Source organism: Cannabis sativa, chromosome 2 (genome assembly GCF_029168945.1).
Source record: "Cannabis sativa cultivar Pink pepper isolate KNU-18-1 chromosome 2, ASM2916894v1, whole genome shotgun sequence".
NCBI classification, from domain to species: domain Eukaryota; kingdom Viridiplantae; phylum Streptophyta; class Magnoliopsida; order Rosales; family Cannabaceae; genus Cannabis; species Cannabis sativa.
Genome location: NC_083602.1, coordinates 14,097,452 through 14,113,517, shown reverse-complemented (window position 1 = coordinate 14,113,517; position 16,066 = coordinate 14,097,452). Strand labels below are relative to the sequence as shown.

The following is a 16,066-nucleotide window of genomic DNA, read 5'->3' as shown; positions in this document are numbered from 1 at the left end:
AATCAGCAAGAAGCATCCTAACGGTGAATGTTGATTCATATGTTATTTGCGAGGATAAATATTGAACTGAAAGACAGTTTGGTAAATAACCGTTTGAAGATAAAATAACATGAAACATGGGGAATGTCCACATTTCATGAACCATCATATAGATAAGATTAGAAAGAATAACTGTCAGGCTAAGTTCCTATAAATAGTGGCAAAAGTCATTGTAAAGGAGATGTCGAGTTCTTTCCCGATTGAGAGAATTGATGCTAAGTTATATCTTTTAATCATAAAACTTAGAATTAAGAGGGACTCATGGAGTATGTAGATTTTAACTACAAAACCACGTAAAAGTTTGTTTCTTTATAGATATATTATTAATTTTCTTATAATATCTATTACAGATCATTAATTATCAAGAGTCTCATTAATATTAAAGAAATTATGAGTTAACAATTTGGTGCTTTCATTGAAAGCTTCTTGAAATTTAAACTTTAAAAAACCCATCTCCCCTAGGAAAGTTTACTGAATATTTTCTTGTCATGGAAAATAATTCACAGAATAACAATGTCGAAATAGAATAGACGATGCATCGCCGTAGAAAAGAGCCCGAAGGGAACCCCCCAGAAGACCAGGATGTCGGAAGAAGTCCAACTCAATGGAACTTTGAAAGAAATGAAAATGAAGCGGAAATTCTAGGGAGAAGAGATCCTGGAGCCTATGACCCAACTCATTACGTTCTGCTTGTAAAACTATAAAATTGACAACTTTAGTAAAGATTGGTTGAATCAAATTGAAGGAATGCGGAAATAGAACGTGAGGTTGAAGTGGCAAGGGCAGCTCAGGGTGGCACACCACAAACGAATCCACCTATAAGGAATCCACAAGGGAGGCCTTGTGGATCTAGGACAAGGAGAAATATGGATTCCCTTGTCGAAGAGAACAATTAGGAAAACCCTACAAATCCCCAGAAGCAACACCCAAGAAATACCAGGGAAATTCATCAAAATCACAAAAATACGAATGCCAAGAAATTGCGACCAGAAGCACCAAAAACCTCTTGCAAGAATGAGGGGCCTCCACCAAAATAAAATGTTGCTCGACCAGAAAATCATTCTAGACCACCGTGAGGTCCACAAAGGACTGCTAGGGGTCAGATGTACCTTCCTTGGAAGGAATCACATGTCAAACTTGTATTAACGATGCCAACCCAAGCGAGAAGCCCATTCCTAAAGGACAAAATCAAACACTATTGCCAATGAATCAAGAAGCCAAACACGAAGTCAATCCTCGTGATCCCAAACACGAGAAGCTTCCTAACATGAAAGACATAATACCTGAGACAATAACAGAGATGAGCAGACCAGTATTAATGATTTTCAAAGTTATCAAACTGAGAGTGTCTCGACTACGAGGTCGGTAAGCAATTATGATACAAGGAGAGGGCGACGTCGCAAACAATGATGTGAACTTGATTTTTGGGAACATTTGAATCGGAGACAATTCGATTTGCGAGAACATATGAATTGTAATGTTCCAAACCTTCGTGAACATTTAAATAGAAACATACCTTATTTGTGTGAGGAATAATCAAATTCTAGATGACCGAATTCAATTGATGGTCACACAATTGGAGGAAAAGTTTAGAAAGTATGAACATGGTGAGTATGGGAAGTTGCCCGGCTATGATTTCGACGAGGAACCTGAACCCTTTCATTCAAATATAACAAACTCAATTTTCCCTAAAGGATTCAAAAATCCTCAAGTCACTCTGTACAGTGGAACTACAAATTTTGTTGGGCACTTGAGTATTTTAACACCATCAAGCGAGCTAACAATGTTGGACTTAATTTGTGATGTATGTTATTCCCTACTTCCTTAACTAGAGTAATAAAGAGTTGGTTTGATAAGTTTACTCGACATTCAATAACCTCATGGGAACAATTGTTGCAAGAATTTAAAAAGCAATTTCAAGCTGCGAGAACCATGAGACCAGAAGCTTCATCATTGACAAACATGAAACAACCACCTGGTGAGTCGCTAAAAACCTTTTTCAAGTCATTTTAACACAGGGACAACTTGTTGGAAATTATTTTACCAGGATCTAGATTACTAACATGTATGTTAATTATAATCTATAATTTAACACCCTAAACATGAATTCCTAAACCAATGAAAATAAACACATATAAAGTTAAGAAAACCTTACATTGGTGGCAATAGAATAATATGTCTCCTTCCACTCAGATCTCTAACCCTTGTTCCTTTCTATCGTAGAGTAATAACAAGATCTGAGCCTGGATCTCCTTCAGGTGTTGAATTCTTTACAATCTTCCACACTATGATTGGTACTTGACTTGATATGAGTGAACATGTACTCTATCACTAAGGGCTCAAAATTTCTGAAGAGAAAGAGAGAAGGAGAATTCGAAATCTGTAGAAGGAGGCTCCCGATTTCTAGTTGTCTGACAAAGTTAGAAAACTAAATTATTATAGATGGATGGATGAGAATGAGAGTCATCTTATTCCTTATATAGGATTTCTCTTAGGGTTAGATTTAAATTATGTAGAATTAAAAAAAAAGATAAAAATAGGCTAAAAATACTCCTTAAGTGGTCGGCCATACAATGGGCCTCACTAGTTACAATTTTGCCATTTTATTCAATAATTTATCTTTTCTTTCACTAATGCAATATTTTCTAATTTCAATCCTTTAAATATCAAAACTAATTCTTCAATAATTAAAATTAGTTATCAAATACAATTGTTATTTAACTTATTTATTAATTAGACCGTACAAAGTCTTTTTAATTAATAAATAAACACTAAAATATATTTTCTTCACAATTAAGCCCTTGCTTAGTGAAAATTCATAAATAAGACATAGTCTAATTTTAATATTATAATTAATTAATTAAAACCAAATAACTGAGTCTACACGCATTATTATCTCAACTAGTGTGGGGACCATGAGCCTATATAATCAAGCTTCCAATAAGTAGATCTAGAATTTACCGAGTAAATTCTCTAACTTATTAATTCCTCCTTGCGCCACTATAAGTTCAGAATTGTACTCTTAATTATATAGAATGCTTTATATGTTCCAAGATATAGATACGCTATTAATTATCCATCGTTATATTCCAAATAATCAAAGATCCTCAATAGATGATTTACATCGAGTAGGGATAAATTTACCATTCTACCCCTCAACGTATTTTATCCTTAAAACACTTAGCTTCCTATAAATAATATTTCAGTAGACTAATATAATTACTGAAATAAGAGCTATTCCATTTATCTCTATTAAGCTAAGCTCGAAGGAAATCATCATTTCAGTTCTATGTCTAGATAGAAGCTATAAATTCCGTATCTATGATTAGTGCTCCCACTCAATTGTACTATCATGTTTCCAAGATGTAAGTATTGGCCCAAACCAATTGGTAAGCTTTAACGAACAACTCTAAGAACATAAATAACACACTTGAGATTGGACCTAACCATATTAGGATTAAGATCTTTTGATCTAAGATCAACTTGGTGATATTGACTTAGAAAGATATAACAGTAAATTTATGATATCTTTACCAAGTTCAATATCGGTCCAGTCTAATGTATACTCCATATATCCGATACTAGTATATTTTACCAATGCCTTGGAAATGACATAATAATTATCGAAGGTGTAAGAAACTTTATGAAATGGGGGCTTAGGAATAAAGATTTTGGACAACATTTATCAAATGTGTCAAGCCTCTAGTTACTAATTTGGGTTATATCTCTTTAACCCTAATCTTTGTGTTTTTACCCTCTTTAGTTATGTTCATACTTTGCATCTCCTACTGTTTTGATACACATTATCACGTCATTCCATTGTATTAATTTGATCCATATTGTTTAATCTAATTTTAGGTTCAAGATATCCTTTCTTGAAAATCAAGATTCTAATTCAATGTGAATCTTGAACTTTTATCTTGGTTGTAAACTTTTCAAGAAAACATTACTATTTGATTCTAATTGATTATTGCAAAACTATAAATTACCAACAACATCAACTTGGGCGCCTATAGGGTTAATCTAGGCATTGGGCCCAATGCCCAGCTGTGATAGTTTAAGTCCCATGATCTGTCAGGGAAAAGATCAGGTAAGCTGCACAATCCAACATCACCTGAGGTAGGTTAAGTGTTATGATTTTAAGACTATGTCGGTAAAAGACTACACAGTTGAAGATGACGAAAATGGATTGTTGAGTACTACCTATATCAACAAGATGCATATTCTTTTTCGTAGCCCATCACTTAAGAAATCCAAAGTTAAGTGTGCTCGACTTAGAACAATTTCAGGATAGGTGACCTCCTAGTATGTTAACTAACCAGGAAGTGTGCGAGTGAGGACCAAACACGTTTAAAAGATACATGTTGGTTTGTAGGGCCAGTCATCATTCCAAAAAATAGCCAAAGTAGCGTACCCGTGTATATTGTGTTGGTACAGGACTACACAGGTGAAATGGGGGTGTTACACCAACTTAGTTTTGTCTTTTTGATGAAAGAAAAACGCCATCTATTCATTGAGACCATTTTTTCGTCCTTGTGCCCAGCCGAAGCCTAATCCTAGCTGAGGTTTGGCACCCAAATCTGGCACAGTTTCCTTCACATATTTTCATGACATGTGTCAAAAGCATTATGCATGTCATCTAGTCACATTTTGTGAATAATATATGTATAACAATTTTGTGTTTGCTAGATGTTTTTCTCTGTGGTATTTAATTTTTTAATCACATAGTATATTAATACAAGATTTTACTATCTTAAAATAATAATGCAATTGACAATCATGTGTTGTATATTGCACTGTATATGCATTACTCATGTATAGTATTTTTATGACAAGTGCTCACTAGTAAAGGTTATGATGGCACATCGTGTGGTGTTTGGTCTTGTGGGGTTATTTTCTTTGTCCTCATGGATGGTTACCTGCCTTTTAATGAGCCAAATCTCATGCCTTTGTACAAAAAGGTAACTATATTTTCTTCTTCTGTTAATTACACACACACACACATATGATGGCATTGTCACTTACGTACATGACACACACACACACACACTAATGTATTCTACTTTATCAAAATTAGATTTGCAAGGCTGAATTTGGATGTCTACCTTGGTTTTCATACACAACCCTGCCCACTTATACTTTGATGATGAAATTTGGTTGCTTTTTGTTAATTGATACTATTCTTTGTTTCTTTTTTTGGGGCAGAGAATAACAATTTCTGAAATCTTACAAGATGAATGGTTCAAAAAAGGATACCAGCCAACACGCTTTGAATACATTTGAAATGTCTACTTTTATCGTTTTGCTTTTCTTCTAATTTGGCCTGTGTTATGAATAAAAATAGTATGAAATGTCTATAATTAAGATGCAGGTGTAATTTTCATTAAAAATTATGATATAATACTATTGAGATATTAGCTATAAAATTTGGTGATAATAGTCTTTTTAGAAACACCACGATAACACAATAATATTTAGGAAATCTATAACAAGATTTTACTGAGACAAAACACCATCATATATAAAGCACAAATACTTTTCCCTTTTGCATAATGCTTATTTGTGTACAGAGTACACTAAATCTATATTTAATGTGAAATTATTTGTAACCAAGAATGAAAGAAAAATAATTTATACTGATCTAACAGATCTTATTCATATCATAATGAGGTTTTATTTTAGAGACGAGGCATGAACGATAAACAATGCTTAAGTTGCGTCTGTAGCGTCTTCAGTCTCCGCCTTTTTTCCATTCCAAGTACCTCTCCACAATGTCCAGTCCACATAATTCCTTCACAACTGGCATAGTAGCAGGAACATCCAATTGGAATATGGAGTCAGATCCGCCCGGGCTTCCCCATGAATTGATTTGTTTTCTTGCTGCTCTGATGGCAGCTCTTGCAGCTGAGTGAATGGAAGCCGATAGAAACAATGGTGGCTCGCCAGAAGCTGCACAAAATGATAATTTTTGTTTAAGCTTGTCACTAGAGTAGCCTTTGGAAAATGGAAAGACTTCGTTGATTTAGTATGTAAACAAAACAGAGTAACAAAGGCTTTTCTACCAAGGAGCTAATATTTTCATGTGGCGAATTGTCCACCCGGAAAAATGGACTACACTTTCATTTGGCCAGGAAAGAACAAGAAGTAATTTAGCCCATCAATTTAACAATGAAAAAATAAGTTAGCTGAAATCACAATCAGGAGTCAACCCCATTCCGTATGGAGTCAACCCCATACTATATATTTAAATTGCCAGACTTAAATCCTTCTAATCCAAACTATTTAAGGTCTTCTCTCCCCCAAGGTGCCTTTTTTTTAATGTAGAATTGCTAAGAGATCTTTCAATTTCAGAGCTTGATGCTCCAAAATTTTCACAATTTAGTACAATACTTTTAGTATCTTATCATTGTTTTTACACTAAACAGTAAACATAAATGTTGAATTGAGAAAGATGAAAGGAATGATACCTTTGGAGGAGAGAACACGTTTTTTGTGACGTCCGCTGTTCAATACTTCAACATTGAGCTGTTTAGGAATGGTGTCTAATGAAGGAATCTTGTATGTCCATGTCCCATTAGCAGTGACCAGTCCATCAGAATTTGTTAAGTATTCTTCATACAAGAAAAACCCAACTCCTTGTACAAAAGCTCCTTCAATCTACACAAAAGTAAACTATCTATTGATATATATATATATAGATGAAAATTCTGCAGAACTATAATATTGTGAAGAACCAAATACTATTTTCCTGGAAAAATCCTCCAAGTTGTATAGCCATTGACAAAAATTTAATTTACACTATCATTTAATTTGATCAAATTTAAATTATATAAATGTCAATATTTAATAGGTATAAAAATAACACACTCCTGAATAGAAATACTCTTTTATTTATTTATTTATTTATTTATTTTGTAAGGATAGAAATAGTCATTTAATTATGCATAATTAACAAAAAAAAATATTTTACAGATTCAAATAATTTTAATTTGAGAAAGATTTTTTTTTGTTTCTCTTTATACATTTTGAAGGAAAAAATACAAAAGATCATACTTCTTTTATCATTAATATTTAATACATACATATAATTGCTATAAAAAAAATATTTAAAAAATGTTAATTTAGAATATATAAATCATTAATACATCTAATACAAAAAATAATAAATTTTTACTTTCAACTCATGATAATTTCCATAAATACTTTAGTTTAGATAATGCTTACTTTTTATGTTAACAATACATACAAAGAAAAAACGAATCAAAACATCAGAGCTTTGTTTTATTGCTAAGGTTTCCTCCTTTTCTTAAACTGAACATACCAAGAAAATAGCTATGGGATGAACAGAAAATAAGAAACTTTGTACTATTCCAAATGCAATCAGGGTTACCTGTCCAAGATCCACTGCAGGGTTGAGACTTTGTCCACAGTCATAGATAATATCTGATTGCAGAATGGAGGTTTCTCCAGTCAGAAGATTTATCTCAACCTGTCATGAGATGTATTCAGTAACACAGTCACAGACTAAATATTTTTCATTAGCTAATGACTGGAACTATCATGCTGATAATCTGATTGTTAGTAAGATCAAGGAACTGTTTCATGTTTAAGATTTAAGGAGATATGAGTGTTTTTGCAAGACTCACCTCACTTACTGCCGTGCCAAAGTTCAAGTATTTTAAGGAAGACATATCAGGGACATAGTAAGAAATTGATGATAAGTTTATAGATTCTGAGTAACCCTGCATTGACCAAAGACCAAAGAAAATTGATCAGTGATTAAATTTGAGACTAACCCGAACACATTAAATAATTCCAGAATCACCAGAAAGTTTCTGCTGATTGAGGAAAATAAACAAATAATAGTACCATGATTAAAAAGTTTACAAGTCAGGAGAGACTTATTTATCTTCTATCATCAAGAGAAAGAACAATGAAATTTAAGTAGATACCTGAGCAATCAGCATCTGCCATTTGATAGAATCAGAGCCAATCGATTCCTGCAGCTTCTCTTTAATAGGTGTTAATCTCTCAACCAAGACATTACAGCATAGTCTGACTGCCGCACAGTTTGACTCAGATGTAGTGCTCCCTGCTGTATATCCCCCTTGGTTCAAACTCAATGTATCAGCCTGTATGACTCGAACTTTATCCAAAAAGTTTTCAGTTCCAATGATTGAACCGAGAGCAAAAGCAGCCGTCTGCTTCACCTTTGTCCAAAGCCCCTGGCCCAGCTCAATTCCTCCTACTTCAACAGCAACAGATCCATCTGATAGAATGCTTACTTTAGCTGGAGCTGCTCTGACCGTCATCTCGACCATAATTGGTACTCTAGATATTCCTCGTTTTTTCCATCTATTACACATATTAAACTCTTCTATCATTTGAGCCCTTTGACTAAATTTTGAAGACACAGCTACCTTATCCCACATTGAAGGTAAAGTATACTCTTGAGCTTCACCAGCACTATCTTCATAAAATAAACTAAGACTCTTGTATGTGTGAAGATTTTTTTGTCTAACAGAATCAACTTCCATTGAGAGAAAAGATGCAACATGCTCAATTATAGCTTCAGCAATAAATGATCCTTGTACCTCTCCAGGACCTCGCATTATTGTCTTACTTGAATGATTTGTTTTGCATAACTTTATGTCAAAAGCCAGAGCTCCCCAATCATACTTTTTAAATGCACTCGTAAAATTTGATGGAATGATAGGACTTGCATCTATAGACATGCCTGCATCAATTAATATTTCTAGTTCTAAAGCTGTAATCTTCCCATCTGACTTAAATCCAACACTGTAGGTTATTTTCATCGGATGCCTTCCTCCTGCCATTATTGTATCAGTTTTTCGATCCATATATATCCTCACAGGGCGTTGTAATTTTTGTGCTGCAAGTGCACATGCTGTTGCAACCTGAATTATCACAATGTAAAGAATGCCTTATTTTTTAATTTAGTTATAACTTATAAAGGAGAGATAAAAAGGCAGAGTAAGCAAGCTTATGACACGCCATACAGGAGAGAATTATCAGGATTATGAAATACTTCCTCAGTACTACTCATCATTTTAACAGCTTCAAACTATTCTAAAGCAGCTATTTGAATTGCATTTGGGCTGGGGATTCCCTATCAGAATCTTCACAAGATCTTGCTCCAAACTCTGAGTCATACACATACACATGCTCCATCATCTAAGTCAAATGAAAAAGATATACATGTTCCAATCCAACAAGAGTTGCATATTTATTCTAGGCGACAAAGAAATAACCAAGCCATGAATCCTCAACACAGTCAAGAGACTAATCCGATGGTAGATCCTTCTCCACCAAATGTGTCAAGTAATCTTCACTTAAACATTGATTCTGATCTAGACATTCCTATAGTATTCAGAAATGGAACTAGGTCTTGCATTGGCGACAACACAAAGTAGATGAATTTGATCAAAGAATTATTGGCAGAAGAATTTGAAGTTAAGGGTCTTGGAACACTGAGATACTTTCTGAGTATGGAAATTGCCAGGAGTAAAAAAGGTATTTCTGTATCACAAAGGAATTTAACCCTTGATCTCCTAAAAGAAACTGAAATGCTAGATTGTAAGGCAAGCAAAACTATATCGAACTTGGGTCAAAGGAAAACCAGAGGACAAAGGAAAATAAAATACCATCAATTAGTTAGAAAGCTCATTTATCTTTACAAATACTAGACTAGACATTGTCTTTGCTGTAAGTCTAGTGAGTCAGTACACGCATGACCCCTGCCAAGGTCATCTCAATGCTATGTATCGAGTTTTGGAGTATTTAAAAGGAACACCAGGCAAAGGGTTATTTTAAGAAAACTCTAGAACGAAAAGTCGAAGCTTTCACAGACATAGATTGGGCTGGATCAGTTAATGGTAGAAAATCTACGTCGGGCTACAATACTCTAGTGTGGGGAAACTTGATAATATGGCGAAGTAAGAAACAAACTGTTGTTGCAAGGAGCAGCACATAAGCTGAATATATAGCTATGGCCCATGGAGTGTGCAAAGCAATTTGGCTAAAAATATTACTGAAGGAGTTAACTATTGAATATGAAGATCCTATTTAACTTTATTGTGACAACCAGTGTACAATTAATATTGCTCACAACCGAGCACATCATGAAACAAAACACGTGGAAGTGGATCGTCAATTTATTAAGAAGAAAATTGATGGAGGGGTTATCAAAATTGAGTATGTTCACACAGATCAAAAACTAGCAGATATTCTTACGAGGGATTGTTTGAAAGATTATTTGATTTCCTCATAAACAAGCTTAGTCTCGTCAACATCTATAGTCAAGCTTGGGGGGAGTATTGGCAGCAAGGAAATCATATTTTCTTGATTTGTTAGCTTATTTTATTCGAATATTTAGTTTCCCTTTTTATAGAAAAATAGAATTAATTTTGTATTAATGTATAAAATCATGTACAACCTATATATTGTATCGTTCTACTCAAATCAATATATCAAATCTTATACCAATGTCAAATATTTTTAGAGAAAGGATAAGAGAATTTTGAAAGGATATCAACCAAGACAAGAATAAATAAACATCTGGGGTTATCTTTCTCACTGAAGAAAATATCAAACTCGTCAAAAAGTATTATGTCGAAAGTAAGCTTACACCCCAAGAGATTTTTTTTTACAGTGTACTAAAATTTTACTCATCTTCACAGGGATATAAGTTAATCTTAAGAGTGTAAACTTGGAAAATTTCAATCGTGATTTACAATTTGGTTATCTTAGGAAGGAAAAGGAGATATAAAACTGATACTATAATAATACTTACAGGCATCGCTTTAATGGTCTTTCCACCAAAGCCACCTCCAACCCTTCTTGTGATAACACGAACATTATGCCCTGGTACATCCAAACATTTTGCAATAACATCGTGCGTCAATTCAGGACTCTGAGTTGAACTGTAAACAACCATGCAGTTGTCTTCATCTGGTATAGCAAGGGCAGTTTGTGTCTCCATGTAGAAATGGTATTGTGAAGGAAGTTCGATCTAGTAAGAATGAAACTATAAGTTTAATACTGCACTGAGGTGCCAAATCAGTGTTTATGCAACTTGTTCACACATTCAATTTCTTCTAAACAGATGAGACTGCAATACCTTAGCAGATATAATTTTGTGGTCAGCCTCAGCCATGTTTTTTGATGCATCACCAACTTGTTTTGGGTAAACGGAAGAAGGCACTTCAAAAAAACTAGATCTTCTAACAGCCTCTTCAACACATAAAATGGGGGGCTCTAGATCTTCTACTCCATAATCGACCACTGCTAACTCCGCTGCCACATCTGCATGTTTCTGAGTATCTGCAACCTAACAAAGAACAGATATCCCAATAAACGAAGAAGATTTCTATGCTTGCAAACCTATATAGTAAAATTACTGTCAATTGGTGAAAGCCATTACACATAGAAATGCGTAGTGGGAGTTGGAGTTACCACAAAAGCTAGACGCTGACCAGCACACTCAGAGAGATCATCAGCAAATAAAGGTTCAGTACCAAACATGTTTGTTGATCCAATGTTCTCCCCACCTTCAGGGATATCTTTAACAGATATAACATCAACTACTCCACGGGGCTGTTGGTCAGGCTTGAATGTTAAATCCTTCACTCGTGCAAAAGGTTCTGTGGTATAAATGAATGCTCCATACAAGCAATTTGGTGGCGAAGGAATGTCATCTACATATACAGCCTCGCCTGTGCAGATTATCAGCATAATTGAGACAAATTAGTTGTTAAGGAAAAGGAAGAAATATCTGGAAGCAATTCAATTAGCAGTAATCATGAGAAACAAGCATACCATAGTTCTCTTGACAATGTAATTATTGAAAGAAAAATAGCATAGAAGAAGAAAAACAAATGATACACTGTCATTCACAAAGAAATAAGCATAACACTCAATATGAAATGACCTTGATGGACGGATAAGAGGAAATGTTATAGCACATGTAAGGTTAAATATGAATTGTTATATTCCTTAAATTTCAACATCATGTTCACGTAAATTAAGATTTCTTCATTGACAGTTATAAACAACATAAAAAATATGGAAGTCTATCAAAACACGTACTGGAACATGCAGAAATATAGAGGGAGGCACAGTAAAGATCATTCACACAATAAATTAAGTTCAACATAAGTGCAAGTAATATCAAGGAGGAAAAAAAGAAAGAAAGAGAGAGAACATATGCAATTCTATATGTTTTCTTTTTTTCTTTTTTGAGGGCTTCCATGCAACTAGGCAAGTCTTGTGCAAAAATAAAATGATGCGCTAGCCCAGAATACGAACCGGAAGCTTGGAGGGCTGCTCCAGATTTTGTAATTGGCTTGCCAACAGGGTAATATTCTGGACTTGTTTCAATAAACTGCTTCCCTGATGATAGCAGGGTTGGAATTTCGTCATGATTGAACTGATTTTCATTTGCCAACAGAGCATCCTTACATTTCTTCAACAACCCATCAGTAGTTTCAGCTGTAGTATCAATAAAGGAGCTAAAGAACTCGAAAAGAAAACCTACAGCCAAGCTTGACCTATAAGCAGGACTTGAAGTGCCATCTTCAGGAACAATGGTAGCTCTAACCAATTTACAAGCTTCATAAAAAGCATCAACAGTTAGTAATTTTCCAGCTAAATATTCTTCTGCCTTTCTAGCTCTGATTGCATGTTTAGTACCATAAGCACCATAAGCCAACTGACAGCGACTCACTAAAACTCCACCAGAACTTTTACAAGGAGAAACTTCAGCCAAGAAAGCAGCATTGAGGTAAGGCAATGCATTTCCAAGGGGTCTAACTGCGGCCCGATAGGTTTCAAACAGTAGGACAGAATCTTTTTGCCCAGAAACTTTTCCAGTTGATCCCCAGTTCGGAATTTTAATGCTTAGAAGTATACTCTTAAAATCTAGAGGTGGCCTTTGAAGAAACTCTTCCAATGTGAAAGTTTCACATCTGGTACCACTCATCACCTCTACCATGGAATCCACAGCTAGAAGAATGGTTGCAATGTCTGAAGGAAAATGCTTCCTTTGTGCCATCACCAAATTTCCCCCTATACTAGCTGTATTTCTAATAAATCTGCTAGCAATTTTCTCCATATGATTGGAAATCTTATTGAACACCATCTCACCTCTTGAGGGAAATCCAGCTTGTTTAGAATCCTTTAGAACTTCAATTACTTTTGAAATTGTTACAGCAGCTCCAAATTCGAATCCCTCTGTATTCATTCGAATTGTTGAGAGTTCAGGTATGCCTTTTAGATCAATGTATTGTTTATAGTGCTCTAATTCCTTGTAATAACCAGACCCTGTGTTCCCAATCACTAATTTTGTTTTGGTCCCTTCTCCAACATCAATAAAATTGAGCAAGTTTTGTAGCTCTTGAATACTAGAAGGACGAAGCCAACTATCTCTTTTAGAATCCAAAGACATGGCAGACCTGATTTCCTCTTTCAGGAATTCAGGAAATGTACAAATCTCATTGTTGCGGTCATAAGAAGGTAAACTACTTACCTTTACTTCCTTACTATCTTCCTTTTTCCAAAAGGAGTTGAGCCCCAAATCCTCAATATCAACATCAGCTGCAAAGCTCTTGCAAACATCAGCAATGGATCGATATCCGGTACAGCGACACAGATTTCCTGCAATAGCCTTTTCAGCTTCAGAAACAGTGATCTTAGAGAACCCCGGAGGAGGGTCCACTCGATCTGTTTTCTCAGCATTGACAAGAGCTGAAAAGATTGAAACACACATTCCAGGAGTACAAAAGCCACATTGGGAAGCATGGAAACCACTCATTCTCTGGTGAATTGAGTGTAAACCATCTTTGCTATTTCCAAGTCCTTCAGATGTTGTGATTGAACACCCACCTATACTGCTCAAGAGAGTAAGACATGAACTTGCAGTCATATCCTCAACTGTGTCATTTACTGGATCATACTTGGATAGCAGCACAGTACAAGCACCACAACCACCTGAAAAACAAAAGACATATTTACCAGATTTCCCAATAATTTTGTTATCCTAGGTTCCAATACTGGCAAGTTCTAATCTAGACTTGTGTAACAAAATACACAAGAGTTCAGACTGCGAGAAAACATGGAATTGCTCTTAACAAATCAATGACTCCATCTCTGGTTGCCTATCTTCTTCTAATACAACCTACTTTTTTAGCCATTAAACAAAGAAAAAGAGAGGCAGACAGACAGAATAGAAGAAAAAAGAAATTATCATATCATTTGTAATTAAACTCTCAAATTTTACAAACATTAAGAGATTGAAAACTATAGATGAAGTGAAGAATGAAAAAAACCTTCGCCACAACTGAGCTTAACACTCTTAAAACGTGTCTGAGTCCGCAAGAAATGGAGCAAAGTAGTTGAAGGATCAACCGTTGGAAGCTCGAACCTCTGGCCATTAATGGCGAAAACCAAACTTCCATTTCTTGTTTTTGTCACCGCCATTGCAAGCTTCAGAGACAAAGCTTTATCTTCTTTTTCTTCTTCTTCTTCTTGTTTTTCTGTTTATGAATGTTAGGCTCTCATTTTCAGCAAAATATATAGATAGAAAGGAGAAGAAGAAAACTAGCATATTAATTTCTAAGATTGATTGAGACAGGTCGTATTAAAATTCAAAGATAGGATAAAGAAGAAAATGATGTATATTAATATCACAAGTTTCTGTTTTGTAATGTTTCACTGATTAGTGATATGGTTTTTGGTTTGGTTTACCGAAGGAGAAAAACCTTTCTTTGTCATAGAAGATCTGCTATTTGTACCTTACTAAAACAACCACGTGCAAAAATTTTATGTTTAATTAATGATTTTGTTAAAAGTATTAAAAAAGTAACTAACTTTATGGGGTGTTAGGTAAAACTTCACGTCACTTCGAGAAATTAAGATTCTTTATTAAAAAGTAGTGTCTAATCAAATTCTCACAAGTGAATTAACTTAATTTATATTAAATATACTAAGTATTTTTATTGATTTATTTATAGCATTTCTAATAGAGGTTGCTCATAAAATTGTTTTTGCCATATATACAATGTGGTCATTATTTTCAATGCAATTTTATTAGAGTATTCAATTGCCTAACATCTCTGTATTAATGTCGTTTTACAATTGACTAGTAATACTCTCTAAAAGTTATTATATTAAACTATATAGACCTAATACTTAATTAACTCAATAACGATAATAACACATGTAGCATTATTGGCGACATAGGCAGACCTAAGGGTGTTGAGGGAGAGCTCAAGCCCACCCTGAGATTTGAAAATATATTAAGATAAATAGCGACATAAGTATCTAAAATAAGTTTTATAATTAGCATAAACCCAATATTTATTTTAGCAGTATAAGTATCCAATGTTTGTAAAATTATAATTTTTCTCTAATTTTATCAGTACAGTCTCTGTATTAATATACCGCTAAAAATAAATATTTGGCTTTATACCGCTTACAAACTTAAAATTTTAGATACTTAGTTCGCTATTTACCCAATATATTAATATATAATTGTTGTTTATATATATAGTAGTTAAATAGAATAAATTTGTTAAGATGCTTTCACGTTTCAAATTCCCTTGCCCTTTTTTTCTATGTATATCTACATTATATTTATTAAGAAAAATGTAACGCATAAGTACTTAAAGTTTAAGGTTTGTAAGTGGCATAAACCTAATGTTTATTATGAACTTCAAAGTTGACCAGAATAAGCTTGTTGCCTATTTCTATTCTTTTGGTGGAATGAAGTGAGTTGCATACATTGAAAGTGTACAAGAAAATATACCGAAGTCTTCCAAGAATATTGAAGCTACTGTGCATGGATTTAATGATTGAGAAATGTATTTAGTTTTAGTTGTAGTGCTGAAGAGCAACATTTTTTTAAGAAACTTTACTTTCATATTTTTTTTAAACTTTTTTCTAGTTAATTTTACATGTATCTTGCACGGGATATTAAATATTATAATTTTTTTCTTTAATTTGTTTAATC

The 16,066-nt window shown here is 34.1% G+C and overlaps 1 protein-coding gene across 1 annotated transcript; it reads right to left on the bottom strand.

The window, feature by feature from the left end:
* Positions 1 to 5,559: 5,559 nt before the first annotated feature.
* Positions 5,560 to 14,644, bottom strand: LOC115718880 (indole-3-acetaldehyde oxidase). The gene is made up of 10 exons (XM_061110122.1): positions 14,385 to 14,644; positions 12,367 to 14,046; positions 11,515 to 11,774; positions 11,180 to 11,389; positions 10,853 to 11,071; positions 7,992 to 8,957; positions 7,686 to 7,781; positions 7,430 to 7,528; positions 6,507 to 6,696; positions 5,560 to 5,988 (listed from the first exon to the last, which is right to left on the bottom strand). The coding sequence occupies exons 1-10, from the start codon at positions 14,533 to 14,535 to the stop codon at positions 5,771 to 5,773; spliced, it is 4,089 nt and encodes a 1,362-aa protein (XP_060966105.1). The 5' UTR covers positions 14,536 to 14,644; the 3' UTR covers positions 5,560 to 5,770.
* Between the last annotated feature and the right edge of the window lie 1,422 nt (positions 14,645 to 16,066).